The 25776-nt window shown below is 42.9% G+C and overlaps 1 protein-coding gene across 1 annotated transcript; it reads right to left on the bottom strand.

Annotated features, from left to right (window-relative positions):
- Positions 1–927: 927 nt before the first annotated feature.
- Positions 928–1671, bottom strand: LOC139917165 (exosomal polycystin-1-interacting protein-like). The gene has a single exon (XM_071906236.2). It carries the CDS (start codon positions 1669–1671, stop codon positions 928–930), a length of 744 nt encoding a protein of 247 aa, XP_071762337.2.
- Between the last annotated feature and the right edge of the window lie 24105 nt (positions 1672–25776).

Consider the following 25776-nt stretch of genomic DNA (forward strand, 5'->3'; position numbering starts at 1 on the left):
GCCACGCAATCTCATAAAATCTGATCTTTAGAATCAGATCTCGAACATCGCATTGAAATGAAATGTGTAACCATAGCCAATGGTGTGTCACCCAGCTGCTGGGTGGATTAGTCAACATGATGAGAGCGTTTACGAGCACATTTGCAGTTGTGTAGTGTTATTCGGGAATAGTTAAGTACTCCATATAAGAGTTAGCATATGAAAAATGCTATTATCTGTCATCTTGCTTATTAGAAACCCTGGTGATAGCTGGAATATGACAATATTAGCTTGTTTTTGCGACTTTTTTCCATTATAATATTAAGAATATTCATATCTAGGGGGATATTTGTGATCAGAATGTGTCGGTGCACACAGACACCTCATCCCGAATATAACTCAAACCAGGATAAGAGCTAGGATCTGGAGTGCTTTATGTATGTGAACACACACAACGCAGGTAATGTGGAATGTGTCGCAGTTCCAGTAGATTAACACAAGGATGCAGCAATGCCCAAAGTGCCGCCTCCAGTTGGAGCAGATCAGCTGTGAAGTCAGGATCTGGGTTGTTACAGCCGTCTGCATGTCAGTGTCACTTATACTAAGGACTGGCACCCAAAACATGTCGCATTTTTGACCTGTAGCCGGTGTAGAAGTCCCCACACCTTGTATCTTGTATCAGGCAATTCCTGTTGGCGCGGGGAAACGAAGTAGCAGGAGCAGCACGCATGAATTCAACAATCTCTCAGAAGAAAATGCATAGTGCCGAGAAAGATATGAACCTCTCCTTGAGACGCAGGCATGCCAGCGTGACAGTCGAACAGAAAGATATTATATTCCAGATGGGAAACGTTTCCTTTGCAATTTTAGGAGACAAAGACGAAGAACATCCAGCTGCAGTGTAAATGATCCCTGTGCAGCGATGCAGCCTGACCGAGGCTCTTGTTGTTAGTAGACGAAGGTGAGGAGGCAGTTCTGCTGAGGCTCACTGCGGTCCGAGGGGTCAGCTGAGGAGGGCAGGGGGCGGGGCAGGGGCAGGTGGGGGAAGTGCTGGGACAGGCTGGGCGCCGGCGGTCCCACCACGCTGTACGCCTTCAGGGCAGAGAGGCCGTTCAGCACCGCTACATCCAGGAAGGTCATGTGGAGGATGGAGGAGGAGGAGGAGGAGGAGGAGGAGGAGAGGGGCTCTACCTCCGCCGCTCCCCCCGCTGCAGGGGCGATTGTAATTTCCTGGTCGGGGTACGGCGCTCCCGGGGCCGCGCTGTGGATCCTCAGGGTGCGGAGTCCAAACAGAGCCAGGTACCGACTGTCCGGCGGGTTTACGCCGCAAAAAGACAGCCGCAAGTGTCCGACCTGGCTCCCGTTCAGCAGCTCCTCCAGCGGCCAGCGCTCCCTCAGCCAGACGCTCAGCCCGCCCGGCGCCGTCAGCCCAGCGGGGGGCAGAGCGGAGCGCGGGACGGTGCGGCAGCTGCACAGGATGTTGGCCAGAGCCTCGTCGCAGTCCCGCACCGGCGAGGAGCAGCTGCAGTTCCGCAGGCCGTAGCCGGGGGCGCCGCCGTCGAACAGCAGCGTGGTGTTGGCCGGCGGCGGGGAGGTGGGGGCGGAGCCTGTCGTCGGGGCGGCGGGGACCGGGAGGAACGACAGCCACAGTAACCACGGCAACAGGGCAGAGGAGATCCTGTTTAGAAACATCTCCACCGAAATCAAACAGGCTACATCTTCACCGAGTGGAGACACAGAGAGTAGAGAGACGAACCTGGAAGCACAGAGGAATAATGTTAGCATGTTCTCTTTTATTATATTATATCATGATTTTATTATTTAATTTTTCTCTTTTACCCTTGTTTTATTCTCTTGCTTTATTATTTTTTTACTACCTTTTTGTCCAACCTTTTACTCTTATGTTTTAGGACAATTTTTTAACTGTTGGTGATTTTATCTTGTTTTGTAAAGCACTTTGCATGCACTTTGCTATATAAATAAAGTTTGTTATTATAAACAACAATATACGATATGTATATATATAAATAGACATGAGAGACAATGAATCACAGTAGCAACAGTCACAACAGAGCTGAGAGTTTTGACTCATCATTGTCAAACCTGATAGTAATACTGGAGTATCAGACATTATTTACTTCTCTGTGACTCACTCCAGCTTTCCTGTTCTCTCCCTAAAAGGCCACATCACACACAAAGAGCCTCTCTCTTCCTCGCTCTGTGGCCGATAGTAACCTGCCGCTGCTCTGCGTCTGTGTTTTTACAGCATGCGGAGGCCAGCGTCAGACCCGCAGCCAGCTGAATCCAGCTCTTTATTTCCAGTCCAGCTCTGGCTCTCACACACGTAATTGAGCCATTTATTTTTTTCTTCTCCGACTTTATTGGGGGAGAGGTCCTTCCAGGCCCCGGGCTACTGCGGATGGCATACGGCTGTCCATAAAAGTGCCTGCGCCACGCTGCGCTGCGCTGCGGTGAGAGAGGCAGTGGCCGGCCACATTAAGACGTTCAGGAAAAACGAAACACTGCCTTCTTTCTTTTCCCCCATTCAGGAAAAGTGGGATGAATAAGCAGTCTCGACTTTTTTTCCGCTTCTCTTTTTCTTTGAAGGAGGAGAAAACTTTCCGATGTTAAGATTGGCAGGATGGTGGGACAAAATCTGCTTAGTTGTCTGAAAACACGTCTGGAAAAAAATACATGTGATGGGTCTGGTACCAAAGAAACCATTTTACATCACAGGTCATGATGACTGCACTGGCTTAGTAGGGGATTCATTTGCCAATCCTTGCAGAGTTAGTGCATACTAGTCTGAATAGCAAATATCCCCAGTCCAGCATTAAATCATCCATATAACATCATCTGTATACAGTATATAACAAGTAAACACTGTGTTGTGAGGGCATTGCAATGATGATTCACTTTACTAGTGTGGTTGTAACTGGTTCCCCCACAAAGGTTTTTAATTAGGTCTTAAGTTCACCACATACTTGATTTTCTACAATGGGTAGTTTCAGCAAAACAATCTGATTCATCAAAGATGCGTTCCAGCCAGCAAGACAAGCCATGAAGAAAACTTTCAGGCTGTACACTTTGAACACAGCTGCATGAAAACCCTTACTGCAATTCTTTGTTTTGATTATTTGAATTCCTATATAACCCTTTTCACCTTCTATATATGAAAGCAGCTAATTACTTGGACGGATTCAGTGTCATCTGGACATCGTCACTCTCAGTAACTCTAAAAGAAACAAGGCTGTCTGAGGCTGTAGTGTTGGGAGATGTGTGGGATAATCTATAAAACGCACCTTTTTGTTTTTTTGCTACAGTTTTGTCTAAGTGGCCCTTTTGTTAGACGCCTTGAAACCAATTAAAGCTGTGGTCAAATAAAATGCACAGCACAGTGGGAACATTGTGGAAGAGGATGGCGCGTCGCCAAAACGATTACGCTAATTTTTACAGTCTGTCTTGTTTGAAGCATGATGCAGCAACATACGCTGTTATTGTGCTGTTATTATGTGTTATGGAGTTCCCAATTATGAAAAAACTCAACTAGAGATAGCTTGGATATACATTAATATGATAAGATAAGATAAGGTAAGATAAGATATTGACCTCTGTGGGGAAATTAGCTCGTTGTAGCAGCAAAAGTGATATAAGTCAGTACATAAAACAAGTAGAGCAGTATATAAAAACAGTAATGTAACAATTAAGCAAAAAAAAAAACAGTAAAAGGCTACAAAACAATAAAATAGAAGCAATAAAATAGAACGTAAACAATGTACATGTGTGCAAATGTGCAAATGTGCACTGAATTCACATGAAGCCTTACTGCACACGCTCAGTTCCTCCAGTGAGTCTTTATTCCCTTCTCTCTGCTGTTTACTGCTCACATGGGGCGTCATTCATAGAAATGTTCCCTGACTTGAATCCATTCATATTTCGGTTATATGTCTTTGCTTGATGAATTTTTCTTGCTGTGTTATCGTAGTAGTATCACATTTTTTTAGATATTAAAGCTGCACAAGGGAACTTTGCACCTTGGCGTCTCCAAGTGGCAGCGGGAGATAACGGTTTGAATTTTTTTTAAAGTTGAAGGACTTCATTACCCAGAAATCATGTCACATGACACCGAAACTGCACCAAAGTTTCCCCTTCTTAGTGTCTTAATGTAGAGGTTCAGCCACCGCTGGCGAGTCCAGTTTTCTGTGGGCGGAGCGTTGCTCGCTGCTGGTTAGGAGGCAGTTTTGTATTTCATTCTTAAATTTCGATTCGTCACCTCCTGTGTGCCAAGACGTTTTCCCGCCAGTGACCGTACCCGACTCCAGAATTTCTTTTGGGCAAATAGTCTCAATTAGTGGGGATGGGGGCGCTCTTCTCTGCCCCAATTTGTGGTTTAGACCAGTGGTTCTCAACCTGGGGGTCGGGACCCTCCAAGGGGTTGTGAGACAATTTTGTGAAATTATTTATGGGATAGAAAAAACATATTTCTACTATACAAATTCATTATTATCGCTATTTTTTTTTAGTTTTTTTTGTTTTCAGCCTCTAGGGCCTCCTCTGGTAATTAGTCAAATGAAACAACCTGAAAAGGGAAAATCGTTCTTTGGTTGAACCGTATCATCATGCCTGTGACGGGGGTCATGAGTGGGCATCGCGTTGTTTTAAGGGGTCACAAGCCAAAAAGGTTGAGAACTACTGGTGATCACTGGTGATGTGTCAGTCTAACCTGACACATCGGGGGGTTTTTTAACGTAAAAATCTTGCCTAGTGCAGCTTCAACGTCAAGATTCTGGTGTCGTGACTCGGCTGCTATAAATAAACCTGACTTCAGTGAGGCTGGTTTACAGTAGCCGCTGCCCGCCATACACATCCTCTCCTCTCCTCCTCCTCCGCTCTCTTACCTCACTGCTAATATTAGTCATCCTCTCTCCAGCTGTTCCCAGCCTCCGTCCCCCACTGGCTCTCCCACACCATATAGCTCTCTCTTTCTGTCTCTCTCTCTCTCTCTGTCCCGCTCTTCCTTTCGCTCTCTCTCTCAGTGTCCTCCATTCCCTTTCTCTCTCTCTCCCTGACTCTCCCTGTCCTCTTTTTTTTTTCTTCTTTCTCCTTTCCTTTCCTCCGTCTCTCTCTCTGTAATCCCTGCAACAAGCTCCAGCTGCAAGACCGGATGCTGGGAAAAAGAGCGAGCGAGGCAGAGGCAGACTGAGAAAGCGAGAGAGAGAGAGAGAAAGAGAGAGAGAGAGAGAGAGAGAGAGAGAGAGCTAAGAGTAACAGAGATGAATACCAACCAGTCAAACTGAATACAGCTGAAAACTCATTCTGCAAACTCTGTATTTACTTTGATTCTTTTGTAAAGTGTATCTGTAAATACTGAATAAATGTATGAACTTGCTTTTACTTGCGTCTGTTTGGTAGTAAGTTTTATTAATATTCATGAGTGACTTCATTGCTAATTAGGCCTTTCTGATACTGACTGTGAGTGTGTCTTTGCGAGAGAAAGTGAGTTAAAGACACACTAAAGAAAGTGAGTTAGACAGGGTGTGTGTGTGCGTGTGTATGTGTGTGTGAGAGAGAAACACAGAGAGAGGGAAAGTGTGTGTGTGTGTGAGAGAGAGGAAGACAGAGAGAAATAAAGTGTGTGTGTGTGTGTGTGTGTGTGTGAAAGTGAGACAGAGAAACAGAGAAAGTGTGAATGTGTGTGACAGAAACAGAGAGAGATGAGAGAGACAGAGAAAGAGAGAGAGAGTTAGACAAGAAATGCGAGTGTCTGTGAGAGAGAGAGACGCATAGAGAAATAAAGTGTGTGTGTGTGTGTGTGTGTGTGAAAAAGAGAGCGAGGTGGCTGCCGCTCCAGACAGCTTGTTAAAGGAGAGGCTCAACGCATTCCTCTGACATCATGTTCCACCGCAAGCACCCACCCTAATCCTCCCTTCCTCTCTCTACCTCTCTCTCTCTCTCTCTCTCTCTCTCTCTCTCAATCCCTCTCTCCCTCCATGTCACCCATCTCTACTCTAGGTCTCTCTCCCCCCTCACTCTCTCTCGCCAGCTGCAGCCTCACATAGGACTACAGAGACAAAAATGAAGAGTCTCATTCCAAAACAGTCATATATCCATTAAAAAAAAAAAAATGTCCCGATGTTTGTGACTCAACGCTTGAGAAACACACATTTGCATCGTCTTAAATGTGGTCGTTTTGTAAATATAGAGCTCAAGATAGCTGTTAGCTTTAATAATATAATAATTTAAATGTGCTACATGTTGCATTTTCACATCAATAAACCATTTGATTAGATTGAGACATTAGTATAATTACTGTAAACAAACAAGACCATTGCTGAGAACATCACTCAGCCTCTATCAGCCTCTACTCTGCATTTAATTAATTAATTATATAACACCGGGTTGGATTTGGAGGGAAATCTGCTGGATCGCTTTACGGCACAAAACAGGAAGAGGTTCTTCTTCTGTTCTTCCAGAGCAAACGGAGCTAAAGCTGAAAGAGTTTCTGGCAGCAGATGGTGGAAGGAGGGAAAGGAGCGATGGAGAAATCACTTCCAACATGTTGATCCTCTTCAGTAACGACAAAGAGAAAACCTTTGACCGAAGAAGCATAGAAGGCGAAGAGGGAGGGTGACAAATTTGCAGCAGGCGGCGACAGGGTTTATGGGAAATGTAGTCTTAATTTGAGAAAGACTAACAATATGTGAGACAGAGGCCACTAATCGTAGCAACCATGGTTTCATTTGTTTACAGTAATTATACTAAGGTATCACAATTAATTTGGCAATGATATATTGATGTTTAAAACTGCTACACACAGCACCTTTAAAAGGAAAAAAGTAGTTTTAAGTCAGCAGCCATTTTGTCAGAGTTGGCATCACATCTTTGAAGAGTTAGATATCAAATTTTGGGATAAAACTCTGCACAAGCTAATAAAACAGATTAGTGAGCGGGCTGCGCCATGTACCATGTGTTCGTTTGACCCCTGACCTTTGTCGTATCTTCTGCCCTCTCCCTGTTTCCTGAACATCTAATGACACAAAAAAGCTACTGAAATACTCTAAAAACAAGAATATCTGTAGTGTTCACTGTACTTGTCAGTAAAAGTGAACACAAAGTAACAGCTAATGTAGTGTCTAAGTACTTATAGAGTCTCTGAACGTGTGTAAACAATGCTTCATATCGTACAGAGCCAATATACAGTGCAAGTGAATACAAAAATATCATGTAGGCTATAATATAACATATAATAATAATAGTTTTTTTTATAAGTAGTCTATAAGCTACAGTCTGTTCCTGTAAGTCTGTCAGTAAAAATGTACGTAGAGCTTCATATTGGGTTGCAGAGCCAAAACATTATGCAAGTGAATACAACATCTGGTGTGTCCGTTTCTATGCTGCGTAATAAATCATGTAGTGTCGATGTGTACCGTACTGTGTGTACTCACAGAGCCTTTCACTGGGCACATCGACACAAAGCTTAATATTGGATTCCACAGCTGAAATGTGGTTCAAATGAAAACAAAAAAAAAATTATGTTTCCAGTAAATGTCTGTGACCTACAATGTAAACGCACAGAGGCCGTCGGTAAACACACGCACACAAAGCTTCATATATAACGGCAGCTGCTGCGGTCCACCTTCATGCATTTCTCTGGCATTAGTACTGCAGGCGAGTCTTTCTTGAATGTCGGACAGTAGAATCAGATTATTCAAATATCAGATTAACAAAACCCCAGAGTCTTGTGAGAAGAGAGCAGAACCTGATTTTCCCAAACAGTTTCTTGTTTCTTGGGTACGGAGCCACAACGCAGCAGCAATAGATCGGTGACTTCTACAGTGCCACAGGACAAAAATCAATTATATTTTCAGAAAAACATAAATGTATGACCCTATCCTCATAATTCACATCAGTTCGATGCTACTTACGATGACGATTATGAATTTGTGTATTTTTTTTGTGTCTGAGTTTTACATCAGCCGAAAAAAACATTAGACAATATCAACATTAGAACATATTAAACTTGCACTTGGCAAAATATTTGTCTTATCAGTCACAAAATGGGGCTGCAGTAGAGAAGAGCGTCCCATACTCCACTAATTGAGACTAGAATTACCCTATCTGGCCAAAAAGTGGAATACAAAACTGTCTCCTAAACAGTGAGCTGGACTCCCCAACCTGGTTGAACTTCTTCATCACCTCCACCCACACACACACACTGAGCAGAAGTTTATGATGTTCATGTTGTAACGGAACAAGCGGAACAACAGGATGGCATTTCTTTGCTGCAACTTGGAAGCGTTCACGTCCACATCCAAATTAATTTTTACCTATCAATCAAAAATCGACCGTAAACGAACTGCAGATGTTGCTGTCGCTCTCTTTTCGTAAGCATGGTTGATTAAATTGTGTGAATATGACTATCTTGGTTAGGGCTGGGCATCGTTTAAAAAATGGCGATACCAGTACCGATACCAGTAAGTGATACCGAAACCAATAGAGTACTTCATTCGATACCTTTTTTTTTAACGTTTTGGTGGCATCTCGGCACGCTGAACTGCCAACTCCGTCACACACACCGCGCTCGACTTCACCACAGACTCTACGGGGTGTAGCTGCTGCGGTAGCGGGCCAATCACACGTCGCATTAAATCAAACGCTTGTGGTGATTGGCTGCAAGAAAAACCATACAAATAGTGATTTTTTTCTAGATCTGTGTACAAAAAGTAGCGAATGCAGGTATCGTTTGACTGGAGAAGTTTCGATACTACTTGGGTTATTTCGGTCGATACCTTAAAGTTATCGAGTACCGATACCCAGCCCTACTCTTGGTCTGCTGACATCAGCGGCGTGTTTACCGCCTGTGTCGACACACTCCCACGATTCCTGACGCCAAGAGGGAGAAATCGGCGCCTGCAAAATATTCCCCCGTCCTTCTTGTATTTACCAACAGGAGGCTAACTGAACGTCTCAATCGGCAACTTGTATGTTTAAATCGGCTATGATGTGAACACGTCGTTGGCAACATCACGTTACATGATTTCTGGGTATTGAAGTCCTCAAAATTCAAACTAATTACCTCTTGCTGAATTAAGCAGGGAAGTTAGTTAGCTAGAAGAGGCTAGCGATAATCACATCCATATTCTGTATCTGCTCATTTCAATGCTTCACTGAAGCTGTAGCTGCTTATACTGAGTGAAATGTTCACACTCAATGAGCCATGACTTTACGGCTGCACCATTACATCAAATGGAAAACATCTAGATGTCTTGCGCATCATTTTCTACACATTTCCCTGTAATTCAGCTTGACATATTTGGTATATTTGGAAACCTTGGGATCTTGACTAGAATTTGAAACTGCGCAGCATGTGTCTGTAATGACCGACCCACCGGCGGGACAGGCAGAGCTGAAGAGGTCCAGTGAAAAATAAGAAGGGAAAATAAAAGCTAAGAAATATGAATTTGTGTCCGATCTATCTGCGTTAGAGCATACTGCAGCAGAAAAATGAGCGTAGGAAAAAAAATATGAAAATGTATGTGTGTGTGTGTGTGTGTGTGTGTGTGAGCGTACTTACACAGAGCGCAGTGTGGGTTAAGGTGGCATGCTGCTGCCGTCTGGCTTCACACTGATCCAGCCGGCTTCGTCCTCATGCAAGAAGAACAGCAGCAGCTTCCACATCCGTCTGCAGGTCCAACAGAAAACCTCATGTGCCTGTCTGAGAGAGAGAGAGAGAGAGAGAGAGAGAGAGAGAGAGAGAGAGAGAGAGAGAGAGAGAGAGTGTCAGGATGGAGGGTGAGAAGGAAGGGAGGAGGAGGGAGGAGAGACGGAAAAACAGTGAGAGAGGGCAGAGGAGAGAGGGAGAAAGGACGGAGAAGCGGAGATAGAGAGACGAAAATGGAGAGCGGAGGGGGAAACGGAGGTAAAGAGGGGAAAACAGAGCGAGAGAGAGGGAAAGAGAGAGAGAAGTAGGGAAATGAGAGAGAGGGAGAGAGGGGGGGGGAGTAGGGAAATTGAGAGAGAGGGGGGGAGAGAGAGAGAAACTGGGAGAGAGGCAGTATGAGAGAGGAGAGAAGCAGAGAAGAAGAAAGAGAGAGTGAAAGAGAGGTAGAAAGAGAGAGGGAGAGAGAGATTGAGAGAAACAAGCAAAGAGGGAGAGAGAGAGACAGAGAGAAAGAGCGAGAAGTAGGGAAAATGAGAGAAAGGCAGAGAGACAGATGGAGGGAGAGAGAGAGAGAGAGAGAGAAACACAAGGAGAGAGAGAGAGAGAGAGAGTGAGAGAGAGATGGAGAGAGACGTCTTACTTGCTGAACAGCGGACAGCTAGATCTCTCTTCTGAGGTGACAGCATGACAGACGCAGACTCTCTGCCCATGTTCTCTGCATGTCACTCGCCCTCTCTTCCTCTCTCTCTCCTCATCTTTTTCCCACTCCCTCCCTCCCTCGCTCGCTCCCTAGTCCCCGCTCTCTCTCTCTCGTCCTCTTCTGGAACCCGCCCCTCTTTTTTCAAGGCAGTGATTTTTTTTTTCATTGAATTTTTTTAGCTGTTTGCTGCCATCTTGTGGCTGAAAAAGATTTTGACTATTTGAAGACCAAAGCCCAAAGTCTAATAATTAATTTGAAAAACTTAGTTTAGTTGGCGTTCAGAAGATATGGACTCATATATTAAAATAAAACAAAATTAAAAATATGTATTGTGTTGGTGCCTCTATTGTTACAGTTACAAAGTGCTTTACAGTCAAAATAATAGAAAGTCCAAAGACAACAACAACTACTAAGAGAGAAAGTGAAATAACAACAATAAGATGGAACAATAAAAGGCAAAAACAGCAAAATAAAAAAGTAAGCAAGGATCCTGAACAGACTTAAAACAGGAGAATAAAAAGGTGATGTAAACAAACTGTAAAAAGGCCTTCTTACACAAGTAGGTTTTGAGAAGGGATTGAAAAGATGATTATAATATGTGTGTATGTGTGTGTGTGTGTGTGTGTGTTCTTGTAATCTTTGTTTAAGACCTTCAGAGGGAGTGCGGGTTATTTTGGCCGATCCTCACTTCTTCATGGTGTTAGATCTGGGTTTAGGACTAAGATTATAATGACGGGTTAAAGTTAGTTTAGGATTAGAGTTTGGGTTCAAATTAGGAAATTATGGCTGTAAGTGTGTTTTGTGGTGTCGGGTGCACAGGCCAGGTGAACCCAGTTGAACTCGAGTCTTAAATGCCATAAAATAATTGGGTGTAAAAGTAAGTGCTTCATAAAATATAAATAAATAAATGAACAAGTGCACCAAAGGTAAGTTGCAAAAACATTGAAAGGTAAATGGTAGGGTTTGGGTTTAGGGTTAAGATTAGAACGAGGTTTAGGTTTGGGTAACAGTTACGGTTCAGGGTTAGGGTTCAGGGTTAGGGTTCAGGGTTAGGGTTCAGGGTTAGGGTTAGGTTATGGTAAGGGTTACTTAAGGTTACAGGAAGGAAGGAAGTAATGTAGTCAGTGGCAGGTCCTCATAGGGTTACAAGTACAAGGGTGTGTGTGTGTGTGAGTGTGTGTGTGTCAGGCCAGTGTGCATTGTGGTTATTGTATTTGATTATGTGCAGGCATGTGTGAAAACTCTGAATACGGAGTTGTCACCTCGGTGAGTCTATAAGTGTGTGTGAGAGTGTGTGTGTGCGGATGTCAGTTTCAGTGTTTGTGTTTATGTGTGTATTGGGTGTGGATGTGTGCCGTCGGTGAACGAGTTTTGGTGAAGTGTGGAAGCCACAGACGCATATAAAGGCCGTACCAGGCAGATCATATAATCCTGATACACTAAACCCCACCCACACGGGACTAGTACTTCACACACATTAAACACGCACTAAGAATTATTTGCAAATACTATTTTTCCTGGGCAGCACACATTGGTTTCATTGGGTATTATGGAGCAGAACAGAGAACACCTAATTAATTCACAGTTAATGTGTGTGTGTGTGTGTGTGTGTGTGTGTGTGTTCTGTCCTTATAAACACAGGATAGGTTGTCAGTTTTGAATAGCGGCCATCTTTTGTATTAGGGATTAATGGTCAGGGTGGCAGCGGGTTAAGGTCATGAAGTACAATCGCTTCATTTGTTCATGTATGTTCGAAATGTTTACACAGCAACAACAGCTGTTGCTAGTGGCAACCGCACAAGAAAAAAACAGATCCCAAAGAGAGTCGGAGCAGATGGAAAAACTGGCTCCTGCTCCTCTCAGGGTTTGGGCAGTGAGATCACTTCCTGTCTGGTGGCGCGGACAGACAACATGGCAGCCAGGGGCAGAGCTGCAGCACCGGGACGCCCGGTTCACCCAGGACACCCAGAGCCGTGATGCTGGGCGGGGGCAGCGAACGCATCAGAGGAGGAGATGGAGGCAGCTGGGGCAGTACTTACTGAGCTGTTGAAGTATGTATAATGTATACACAGGCACAAGTACAGTGCGGACCGTACGTTTAAACAGCTTTGAGTCCACAGAAAGGAGCTTCCAGAGTACAGATGACTAGAAACTGCTGCATGGCTGCCTCTTCAACTGAGTAAATGCTTGGGAAATTCCAGTTTCGTTGTTTGAGGTTGCTAGGAACGATCTGGAAAACGGAAACTGTACTGTGTAGGATGTGGTTTACAGGCGGTTTACATCCTCCGGCATGTCTGACAAAACCCTGCAAGGCTTCACCCAGAGACAGAACAAAAACCGTAAGAAGGCCCAGTGGTTCCTCCCTGCACAAGCTTCTGTCAAAGTTGTAATATTATGCGAATCTGTTCTGAAATGCACAAAAACACACCTTTTTGTGGGAGACCATGCCCACCACCACACCTCCTTTTGGCCAATCGACATGAAAAGTTAATCAGTTCTTCCATGGCCCATAACCAACCTTCATACCAAGTTTTGTGCAAATCCGTGCACAACTTTTTCAGATATCCTGCTAACACACAAACACAGGATGGACAAACACAGACGCAGGTTAAAACAGGACTTCCTCGGCGGAGGTAATTATCCAGTTCAATTGGCCGTAGGTCTAAAGGAACGGACATAATAGCCAGCTTCCCCATCGCTTCCTCTCCTTTCTTGTCTGCCTGGGTCTGGTGACCTTGATGATATGCACAGTTTGAAAAAACAAACAAAAGACATCTGACTAAGGCCTTTACATGCCCCATTTAACCCAGAGCTTGAGCTGAACTCTAGGTGTTATGCTTACTCTGATTATCTGCTTACTCTGATAACATAGCTTACAAGATAATCAGATAAAGGCGTTTACGTCAATACTTTCAAGTATTGAAATTGTCTTGGAGTATTGCCTTAATCAGGTTACGATTGAAATATTAGTGTACCTGTAAACATACTCAGTTTCTTCTGTTATGTTTTGCAGCAGAGGAGCTCGAGGGTCGTTTTAATTTGGTTCCACATCTGTCCTTGTTTTAGTTCTAGTGCAGGCGGCACTGCTTAAAACTATTTTCTTACCCTTCTCTTTCTTACACTTTTGTCAAATGAAACTGTTATAATTTGTGTAGCAGTGGTGCTACCTGGAACTCTACTACTAAATAAAAATAATACCCTGGAGGGTGTTCATTACTGTGAGTATGACAGGTAGGTACAAGGTGTGGCTGAGTACCATCGACAGCACCAAAGCACTCATAATCACAACGTAAACGCTCCTCTTGCGTTTAGACAACAGTACCAACGCATGTGTACTGACTGAAAAGTGGTACAGAGACTTTGCAGTTAAGTTATCTTGCCTTCAGTCCTAAACACTCCTAAACACTGAGGTACAGCTTGAGAAGAAGCAGCTCAGTTAACCCAAACAAACGGCTGTTTCTGGCTTCGTACCTAACAAGCTGACATTACAAACACAAAGTTGATCAGATGTCATCAGGCTCCACTCTCCAGTCAAAAACAGTCAGGTTCTCTCTAGGTTGTGAGTTTGGAAAAACAATTAGCTGCCTTTAGCCATATAATACTGTACTGTGTTACATCTAGGCCAGCCTTGGCTGTGCAGGCTCCCACAGCACCCAGCAGCACCCAGCAGCACCCAGCAGCACCCAGCAGCACCCAGCAGCACCCGCCCTGCCCCGGCCCGCTCCGTCACAGCAAACATCCTGCAGTCTGAGTCGCAGGCCGGGGGTCAGAGTTCACCCGACCCAAACGATAACCTGGAGCGGGCAAGCAAATGAATTCCTCTTTTGGATGCTAATACCATGCATTCATTTGCATCTGTTTATAGCTGATTCATTTATTAATCACTCTAGGTAAACAATACAATAAAAGCGTAGCCTGGGGATCAGTGAGAAGGTTTCTCAGATTGTGCCACACAGGTATGATTTTCTTCCTCCGGGGGAAGATTGGGAACTAACGTTTGTTTTGCTCCCTACAAAATATCTCATTGCCCCAATCAATTATTACTAATATCTAAGAGCTGTAAGCATGAAATCATCAGCCATCTTTACTGTTGAATTCAGCAACATTACTACATGTTCACACTGTTCTTGCTTGGGTCTGTACACTAGTACTGTATGGATACTTCTAGGTAGTGATGGGAGAAATGAGGCTTTCTGAAGCTTTGAACCAACTGAACCAATTGCTTTGGAAAATGATTCGCTGTTTGGAAACGCTTGAGACACCGCATGCTGGCGACATCTGCTGGTTGAATGTGTGTAAATCCAATGGGAAGACCCAAAACAACACCTACAATGATTTGGACGATTTGGAAGTTACTTGCATATGTTTTCATTTAAGAGTAGTCTAAGATATCCTGAAATAAACAGACCTGAAGTTATGCAGAATATGGAGGCCTTCATATGGTTGTATTTTAATCATTTTCATTATATCATTTGTGTAAGTATGTATGACAGTATAGCTTATATACAATATTTACGTTCTATTTTTAGATTTTATAGACATATATAAGAAGGCATTTATATGCTTATACCTTAATTTGTGTATGAAATACTGTAATTTGTGTATGAAATAAACATTTGTGTATTAAAGTAGTGTAAGGAGTGTTATCAGGATTTTATTTATTGAAGAAAACAATTTGTAGTGGTTTGTAACCTTGGCCTCTTTCTTGCTCCTTCCATTTCTCCAAATCAACTAAATCTCTCTGAAAATCAGTGAAAATGACTCTTGTCTCTCTCTCCTACGTGAAAACCCACAACATTTGGCCATCTTTAATTGTTTTTATTGTAAATATTAGTGGGAAGGCACATCAGGTGATCTGCAGGAAACCTGGAATCACTGACTGCAGATCAGCCAAATCTTGTCAGTTAGTATAAGCCTAAGTTATGACAACTGATTCGAGATCAGAAGTTGCCATAAATTTGACACAGGTTCACTTTAGGCTCGACCCCCCAGCGTCCAATCAACAAAACTTTGACACTTTTCGAAACAATAAGAAGCAACAAAGCTTTGTTTGCTGAAATCACGTGACTTGGCCACTTTGATACGCTAACCACACACCTAACCCCAAACCTAACCTTAACCCTAACCCCACACCTAACCCAAAATGCTGTTTCGAGTCCGCCCATCACTACTTCTAGGCATATAGGTTACTCAACTAACAATTTATAACATAGATTTTTGAAGACTTCTTCCACCGGTTGAAAAATATCTGACAATTATCAATCACACCATGTAAAGCATAATCATAGCCTGAGGATCAAGAAGAAGGTTTCTCATTGTTCCACACAGGTGACTTAAACTGCAAAACATATGATTTCATATTGGGAAGTGATTGGGAACTAACGTTTGTTTTGGCCCCTTGATCAACTCTCCAGGTACATAACTGAATAGGCTTGTGTGTGTGTGTGTGTGTGCCTGCCTCCTGGGGCGTGGAGGGTCGAGTGTGTGGCAACACACTCCCTCCAAAACACACAGTCAGCATCCACAGTGAGAGCGCCCAGCCTGGCAAGGGCTCGTGGGAAAATGAAACACCATACACCCACACCTAACCACACACACACACACACCTAACCACACACACACACACGCACGCACACACACCTACACACACACACACACACAAGCCTATTCAGTGTACTTATACAAATCTAACATGGCATGATGACTGATACTTTTATGCATGGGAATCTCACTTGAGTCTCTTCTCTCACCCATGTTGACTAATATCTGAGAACAACAGGGGGGAGAGGGGTCAGTCGTCATGTGACTGTCTGAAGGTTACTGTCAGTTACGTCTCCATACTTTATAATCACAAAGGGTGTGTCGTTTTAAACACATCTGTGTGTCCTCTTTGGGACAGCACATCTTTGTGTTACAACACAACATCTGTTGATGACAGCAGAGTTTTGAACTGTCTTTGAAAAGTAACATAAATGTGTGTTGTAGTAAACGTGTGTAACGTTGGAATTAACAATATCCCTCTTGAATAGGGATGATGATGATGATGAGGTGGGAAAGGCACACACACACACACACACGCACACACACACACCCAGGCCTTTTTTAGTTGCACATACCAGTGATATTTGTTGAAATTGCACTTTTTATAATTTATAATTATTTCTCAATTCACATCATCAGGAAGTGTGTGTGTGTGTCTGTGTCTGTGTGTGTGTGTGTGTGTAGGTGTGTGTGTGTGAAATATCTATGAACTACACTTATATGTAGGTTTGTCTTGAGATTTGGGTCTGGCCTTTGTTGCCTTAACAGCCAAAAAACATTGCAACCAGCAGCATGCTGAGTAAGTAAAATCTAAAAGAGAAGTGTGGGGAAGTGTGTGTGTGTGTGTGTTTGTGTGTGTGTGTGTAGTGACACTGCATTGCAAAACAACTCATTTAATTTTGCATTCTTAAAGGTGCCCCTGCATCTGTAGCATTCTGAAACATCAATACATCAAAATGAATGAAATCAATTTGAATGAAATGAAAAGTGCCACCTTGGTATAATTACAGGAAACAAAGGACACGACCGCAGCCGCCGACATTAAAATCAAATTTCACACGAATTCATTGTTTCCTGTTGCAAAGACAGCGATGCGAACGTGTGAAACTGCAAACAAGGCTTTTCTCACTGATGGTCTGGTTTGTTCACAGTTAACTAATGTCTCTATGTCAATGTGTAAACTCTGAATGTACGCAACACAGTAACAGACATGTGAAACCTTCCCTCTTCTGCAGTATCAGTGTGGCTTTTCATCTGGAACTGACGTGATTCCAGGAATTTTTTTGCCTTCACTGGCGAAAAACCCCCAGTACATTCTCAATAATTCTGCTTTGATTCAAGTGGTTATTACCTGGAATATGACTGGTGCTGATTCTGGTAAAATCATAAACTAATTTTTCACTTCTGCTTATTGCTTAGCCACAGACATACATGTATGCACGCACGCACACACACACAAATCATTTGCCAGTCCCTCCACTTGGTTTGCTAGATCACTAATCAGTTTGCACATGGTTGTTGAGTTAATGAGTTCACACACTCACTTGATTCCTAGAAACGCAGTGCCCACCCTCCACACTCCCCCACACACACACACCAGGCCGCGTTATGTTTTTGCAGAATTCTTGCAACTGGCAACCAGAAAGGTACATCCCTGTCACCCACATATGCACTGACACACACACACACACACACACACACACACACACACACAGATGGTATTATGTCATCGGAAAATACAGGGGTTTATTGAACATGCTTAGTTCTTGTAAGAGAGGAAAACCACATCACCCACACACACACACACAAAGCAGCCAGCAGTGAGCTGGGTCGTGTTTTGGTGGAGTGGTGCAGCTTAAGGAGGTGGTTTATCTCAGCAGATCATCTGTCCTGAGGCTGAGGAGGGCGGGAAGCTGGGGCGCTTTCTATCACCCCAAAACGTATACTGTATGCTGTAGCCTCAAAGTCACACTGAGGTGAGAAATCTCATTTTTCCTTTTTAGCTCATACTATCATACACCTATTTGACAATTCATGCCGGAAAAAGGCAAAAATGTTATTTTATTGTATTTTTTATATCAAAATCTCATTACTTCTACTTCCTGGGAAACATAAAATCTTTAGTGATGACTTCATCGTGCACCAGGAGGCGTAAATAAAAATTCCAACCAATCAAACATCACCGATTTTTGAACAATCCTGCCACTTCATCTTACCTGGCCATTTATTACATTAACAGGTTTAATTATGTATTTATTTTTAAGTAATTGCAGATTTTTTTATTTTTTTTTACGTTTATTGACACTTCTTTTTATTTTTAGGGTTTTATTGCGTTTTCAAGCCATATATTCCTGTTTATATTCTATTTTTCTTTGCTGTATTCTATTACAGTTTGCTGTAATAGAATTTCCACAACGGTATCGTTAATATTTCATCTTATCTCACGCAGGTTATTACATTAACAGGTTTTATTGCATTTTCAACCAATACATTCTTGTTTATATTCTAATTTTCTGTATATATTCTATTTTTCTTTGCTCTATCCTATGACTATTTGCTGCTGCAGGGACCCAATTTCCCTACGTGGGTCAGTAAAGTTTCATCTCATCTGGCAATTAATTATATTTTCACTTCATTTTCAACCTATAGAGAGACATTTCAATACATTTCGACAAGTTATATCATCATCCAGCAGTTATTACATTATCAGTTGCGAGAACCCCTTTAAGGACCCTCTGGGGGGCCCCGGACCCCACTTTGGGAACCGATGAAGCCTACTATAGGTCAACATGAGATTCAACGCACCTCTTTGACGATGAGAAGGTCTTCAGCCTTTATCTTCACCCTCCTCGTAATCCTCTTCCCCCCCCCCGAAGGTGCTAATTGAACTCTTCCTCCCTCTTTTCCCTCCTTCACTTATTTATTTCCCTTCTCTGAAATCTGTCCTGACGAGACTCTGTTCCCTGAGGATCTGAGCTGGAATGCCAAGTTAGCTGTCGAACTCCCTCCCTCCCTCTCTCTCTCTCCTTCTCTCTCTCTCTCCTTCTCTCTCTCTCTCTCTCTGTACCCATGGTAACTGGTGGCCAGCCGAAGCCAAAGGCCGGTTTGTTTCATTATTAAACCAGCGTGACAAGCATTCACTCTCTGCACACTCCCACCACAGGAGCTGTTAATTAGTGAGTGTGTGTATGTGTGTGTGTATGTGACAGAGAGAGAGAGAGAAAGAGAAAGAGAGAAGTGAAAGAATGCAAGGATAAAATGGGGTTGAATGGATGGGAGAGAAGGAAAGAGTGAGTGCGCTGTTTGTGTGTGTGTATGTGTGTGTGTGTGTTTAAGAGTGACAGAAAGCAAGGAGGAAATTTGTGGTGAAGAGAAAATGTGTGTGTGAGTGTTAAGTGGAACATACTGTATATGGAAACGCACTATTTATTTATTTGAGTTATTCAGAGATTATTAAGACATGAGGGTGTGGGGGATTGCAACATCGTTTGTGGACTGAGCACACAGAGGCAAACATTTACAGTGTGTGTGTGTGTGTGTGTGTGTGTGTGGGTATGAGTGGGTGTGTGTGCCACTGTCTGATCAACACACCCAAAACGCGCCCAGGCAGCCTGGCCTCGGTCTCTCACACAATAAGCCTTTGTGCCTTTGTGGGCAAAGTGAGTGTGACTCTACCAGCTGCAGCAGAGTGAGAGACCAACAACAAACAAGAAGCTCTCCCTCCATCTCTCTCTCTCTCTCTCTCCCTCCATCTCCCTCTCCCTCCCTCTTTTTTGGCCGAGTGTTGAAGTTCACACCATCTGCATACGTATGGTCTCTATCTCCCATTGAAAACTGATGGGGCCCGCTAAGGAAACAAGCCACACTATGAGCTCCATTCTATGGAAGGCTTTCAGGTTTCATAACTCACCCTCTGGCGGCCATATTGGAGGTCCTCTGCTGTTGGGCAACAGTGACTGTGAACAGCTGATTGTGTTTCTAAACTTACAACCTATCCATCTCAAATGAATTCAACAAACATGGTTCATTTCTGTGCTGTTTTTGACTGGGAACTGATCATTTCATCATCTGATACATCTGATGTGATTGTGCTCAGATAATATCAGCTTGTTAGCTAGCTAACCTTAGTGTCTGGTCAGCTAACCTGATCAGCACATCTTCTGCTGTATCTAGTTGTTTTACGAGCGCCGCTGTCCGCGGTCCTGGCACAGCACGTCCTGGCAGACGAGGCAGGAGGAGACAATTATCCACGTGAAGTATTCTGCTCTTTTCTATTACTCACGGGAAGAATGTAGCCTGTGTCATCCTATCGCTGCTGTTCTCCTTTAAGTTCCTTGGCACACACATCAGCAATAACCTGAAATGGGACCTCAACGCCAAAGATCAAATGAAAAAAGCCCAACAGAGACTCTACTTCCTGGGACAACTCAAAAAACTCAGAGTCAAGCAGGGTCTACTGGTCCAATTTTACACAGCCATAATCCAAAGCATCCTGTCATTATCGATTACTGTCTGGTATGGAAATACATCTAAGCACACAATAAAGAAAATGGACAGAATTATCACATCAAAGATCATAGGCTGCAAACTCCCCACACTGGACTCCATATACACACATAACGCACCATCTCACGAGCAGTCAAGATCACGGATGACCCTCTCCACCCAGCTCACCATCTGTTTCAGCGTCTCCCCTCTGACAGAAGGTACAGGTCAATAGGAGGCGGGACAGAACGCCTTAACCGGAGCTTCTTCCCCAAAGCCATACAACTGATAAATACACAAAAGTCGGTCTAATTGTATGATATGTGGAGTTGTGTATTATATGTTTTTTCTTGTTGCACTTAGGTCCTTATGGTTGCACTGCCCTGCCGAGTCTTGTTTCTCACATCGCCAATCTGCGTCCCAGTTCTCAGCTCCACGTCATCACAAGTTTGTGTAATCAATTACTGTCGACCATCACGGCAGTTAGAGATAGATAAGTTTACAGGTTTTTAGTTTTATTTTCTTAGATTATTTGTTAGTATAGGTAGGTATTCTACTTCGCTGCCTGTTCCAGTATTTCCTTTGGTTCTAAATAAACCAGTTGAACCGTTCCACTACCTCTTGTCTGTTCTCTGCACTTGGGTCCTATACTGAAAGCCTGTCACTAGTACAAGCTAGTGTTAGCAGTTGCATGGTTACATTAACATTGGCTGCTAGCTAACAAAGCAAAAAAAAAAGTTTGTTCAGGTTAACTGAGCGGACTCTTCTCAAGCTACAACTCGAAGCATTTTTAGAGACTAGGGCTAAAGACAAGACAGTTTTCTGTGTCACAGTAACCTACATTTAGACACTAATCGACCTTATCAGAGGTCTTGACCAGTGAAAAAGGAAGGTGAACAAAAGAACAGTGGAGTGTGTTAATCAGTAAAGTCAATGTAAGTGAGTGGATGTGTGAGCGGTATGGTGTGGGGATGTTGTGTAGTCTAAACTCAGAGAAACAAAAAGGCAACGCCAGATGCAACAAAATGGGGTGTGTGATTAGTGGCTCTTTCTCAACATGCTTTCTTGTGCGTTCTTGTGTCCTCCATGATGCGTTTCACATAATATCTAACCGCCAAAACACATTCCAAGACAAAAGAATGAGTTTAGAGTCGGTTGAAACAGATTAGCCTAATTGGCAACCACACTGATGCATAAAAAAACGATCTAAAAAGAATAGTAATGACAGGTCGCAAAATAACAGATAGTATCCACTTCATGGGTATAAAAAACACCTTCTCCATAATGAGCAGCTACCAATGATAGCAGATACTGAACAATACCTCGCTAACTGCTTGGCCCTTCTCTTAGGGAGACCAGCCATCTGAAGGCCCCTCACAACTAGCTTGTGCACGTGACCCAGGCTGCCAAACATGAAAACTAGAAGTTTACACTTGTAGCCCAGCTGTGAAATATTCTGCTCCAGCTGTTGATATTTCAGCATCTTGGTTTGAAAGGCTTCCTCTAGGTTGTAGTCAAAAGTACAGCCAACCTCTAGTATGAACACCTCTCTAAGATTTTCATGGACAACAACATCATCAGGGGTGTTGGCTGCAATATTAGAGAACACGTCTGAATCATCACTACACAGACTGAGCATGCCCGGCTTGACAGTAGAATGCTTATAAGAACACAGATTAGATGACCTGAAAATTGATGCGATATCTTTTGATATCAAATCCACGTTTCTGTCATGCCTATATGTAAAGCGCCCTGTATGCATGGCAGCCATTCAGGATGTTAGACATGGTTTCGGCTATCTGCTCATGACCATGATGTTTACAGTGAGGAGCATGACTGTCAGGAAGCCAGATGGAAAGATTGAGCTTAGTTGGTAAAACCTGTAATCTTGCTCTCATCTATGGCTACAGTTTTAAACACTGTGTGGGAGACAGAGATCTACAAAGGGGAGACAGAGCTTCCCTTGAAGTCTCGACTCAGTCCAGTGTTGTTGTCGCGTCCTCATGAGGTGACCTCGGGCGTTCGGGTTCGGGTTATGGTTAGATACTGGGGTCAGATATAACCTCCTCCGAGACATTCACTGCCTCAGAGTTAGACCTACACCCACCGCAGAGTAACTTTGGTCGTTCAAGTCAGGCCCGTCCGAGCAAACACGGAAGCCTGGGGGGCGTGACTGTCCAGTTTTCCATGGGGTTTCCTCTTGAAGCCCGGAGAAACTGGGATCTGACTCACATGCCAGTGGGACCTTGCGCCTCCATGGGTCCAGGAACAGAGAAGCTCTAGCAAGCGCTCTGACACATCCATCGTCATTAAGCAATGACACGCACGTCCAGCACACACACATACACACACACACACACGTCCTGACAGACAGAGGCAGAGGTTCGTCAGACTAGTGGATCTACAGCTACACAACTCTCTTTTTCATGTTTGGTTTTTACATGTTTAGTCATCATTTGTGACTTTCGTTCAGTGTGACTGACCGCAGAAATTCCCCAACAGTTTTGAGAATCCGGCAGGAATTCCCAAATAATTTCCCTCACTGTGTGTTAACAGTGCAGTATGTAAAAAGCAAGGGCTTCTTCTACCATGGTTACATCTACTTATGCAAAGGAAATGTTTAAAAATTCTGGATTTCATGCTGCATGCGCTGTAGTTGAGAAAGTATGCACGTGTATAATCTTTAACTGATAGATATCGTCGGTGTCTGGTACCGTATGTGTCAAACTATATAACTTAATCCAGTATAAACACTTGATAAGAGGGCATTCAAAGGCACAAATCATTTTTTAATGCAGACGGAGTGTTCTGGCGATCAAGTGTGTTTGCACATAATCAAACCTGATGAACAGTGTTTGTGCAGTGATAACCCTTTACCTCTGTTGTTTCAGAAGTGTGCAAACAATGCCATGGCAACAGTCGCTTGTTCCTGGTTGACTGGGTGTGACTCAGAAATAACAGACAAAGAAATGAATTCCTCATTGGCAGACTCAAGTTTATACAGACTCTCAAAGGACTTTACAGAGATGGAGCCTAGCTAGAACTAACTAATCAACAATGAATTAGAAAACAACAAAGATGTAATACAAAAGAACGTTATGTATTGTTTAAATTCTATTTTATGGGTTTTAGTCTTATAGTCTCTTTATAGGTTTTTTTATTGCCTATTTAATACATTGCTTTTTTATACTAAATAGTTTTCTCTATTGATTTGTTGCCTTTGCAGCTGCAATGACCTAATTTCCCCACGACGATCAATAAAGTGTCATATTATCTTATGCTAATTACACTGTGCGTAGACTAGTGATTAAAGTGCTCTAAAAAAATCCTTAAACTTTCTCAGTTGAGGACCCAAATTTAAGTAATTTAGCTTGTTCTTGTATATACTGCTGTGCTGCACTTACATCCCTATGTTAAACTGACTGAGTCCTATTCTGATATTTTAGTTTAGCTGTAAACTTACGCTGTGTGTAATCTGGAGGTGGTTGCTGTGTGTATTCAACTCAACAAGGTGGTCCTTGTTTTGGCTCTTCAGTGAAGGGAATTTTCCATAAAAACACGGGACTACTGTCTACAATGTGGGTCTGACAGGACGCCCAAGACATGCCCCAGACATGCCCAAAGCATGTGACTCGACCAAAAACACATGCAGCAAGCCGCATGAACATGTTTCTTTCATGTCTTCATTTCTCTCTGAATGGCTGTAACTGTCAATAAAACCAAGGATGGCCACAAACAGGTCTGTCACCAGATTTAGAACCTGACCCAGATTTTGAGCAACAATCTACTTAAAGTAATTTCTTTGTCTGAAGAGGTTCATATGTTCAATATTTACACCTCTGCCCCCCTCCCACCCGCTCCTCCATCATTAGCTGTACAAGTTGGCCAAATTATACATTATACATACTGTGAAAGTGAAGCAGGGCGTTGCTAAAAAGCATCATGTGTGCTCACTCAATTGCGGAACTCTTAGATAAAGGTAAACAAAAAAAGAAGCTGTAAGTGGATTTTCTTCCACTTATCCACCTGACTGAAAGGATAAAAGTAAACTTATTCAGTGTTGTATGTAGACAGTCTGTCAACATTGTGTAAGTGCAGGCCTTTATTGATAATAGTTCCAAACTACAGTGAGCAGATTCTTAGTATGTGCATGTGAAGAGGGAAAAAAAACCAATGAGACAGGACACACACACACACACATCAGTATAGCCGTCGACTCGGGCGTGCCAGCATGCAGTTAATCAGGAGCTAACATCTTGGCTGGAGAGCTTCGCACACAGTCCTTAAGTGCTTTGTGTCAAGAGCAGAAAGATTTCACTTGTGAATATACAGACTTAAAGTTTCAATCAGTCAATTCAAGCTCCCTTCGCTCCATTTTTTGCCAGTGGAGAGTACACACACGTCTCTTACAAACTACCTAAAATCAGAGAATTAACATGATGCAAGCTGTGATTAAGGGTAAGTTTCCCTTTTAAAGTCAGTAAATACCAAACTCCCACGCTCCCTTTCATTGACAAAAAAGTAGCTCCTATATCAATTCACTTACTGACACTGTGTTGCTAACTGAAGTTTGGATTTTGGCTTCAAATTATCTGTTCTCTCTTTCTCTCTTTTGGATGGAGGGAACATGTCAATCTGTGTGTTGAAATCTAGCATTTTAATGTCTTGTTTATCCTCAAACATAAATACCTTGTAGAATGACTGAAGACTTGTTCCCCTCTAGGCAGAGCTCCAATCCACTGAGCAGCACTTATTTCAATACATTTCCCAACTTTTATAACTGCTTGACCTGTTAATACATGGTCTTCTCCCACCAACATAGTACATAATGTGTATATACACTCACTGGCCAAAATTTCCATAAAACATAAAAGAGCTGTCACATGTTTGTTTGCTGCTTGTTGTCATGCTCATCAAAAAACAGACATAATCTAAAAGTTGCACATGAATTGAAAGTCACAAAACAGCGTAGATAATCAGATTAAGAACAGAGGCTGCAGGTTTTGCTTAACAAACATGTAACAGCTCTTTTATGTTTTATGGAAAACTGTTTCATGTGTTCCAATTATTTTGGCCAGAGAGTGTATGAATGCGTGTTTTCATAGTTGTTTTTTTTAATATATTTTTTCACACCCTATTTTAACTAAGCTCAAAAGGAGAGAGCGCAGGAATGTTTTTTACAGAGAAACTTAAAGGGGAATTGTTTAACGTTGCATGTGAGATCGTGGGAGAAAGGAGGGAGCACAGACATTACTCAGCTTTGACCTTTACTGTAGCAAGAAGTGAGAATCAAGCAGAGCAACATCAAATTAAACTGAAGGATTTCAGCATGTGTTGACTCCCTCCCAACAAGAGAGAGAGGAAGAACAGGTAATCACTTCAAATAAACATTTAGCCTGTTAAGTGGATC

This window comes from Centroberyx gerrardi, chromosome 10, assembly GCF_048128805.1.
Source record: "Centroberyx gerrardi isolate f3 chromosome 10, fCenGer3.hap1.cur.20231027, whole genome shotgun sequence".
NCBI lineage: Eukaryota > Metazoa > Chordata > Actinopteri > Beryciformes > Berycidae > Centroberyx > Centroberyx gerrardi.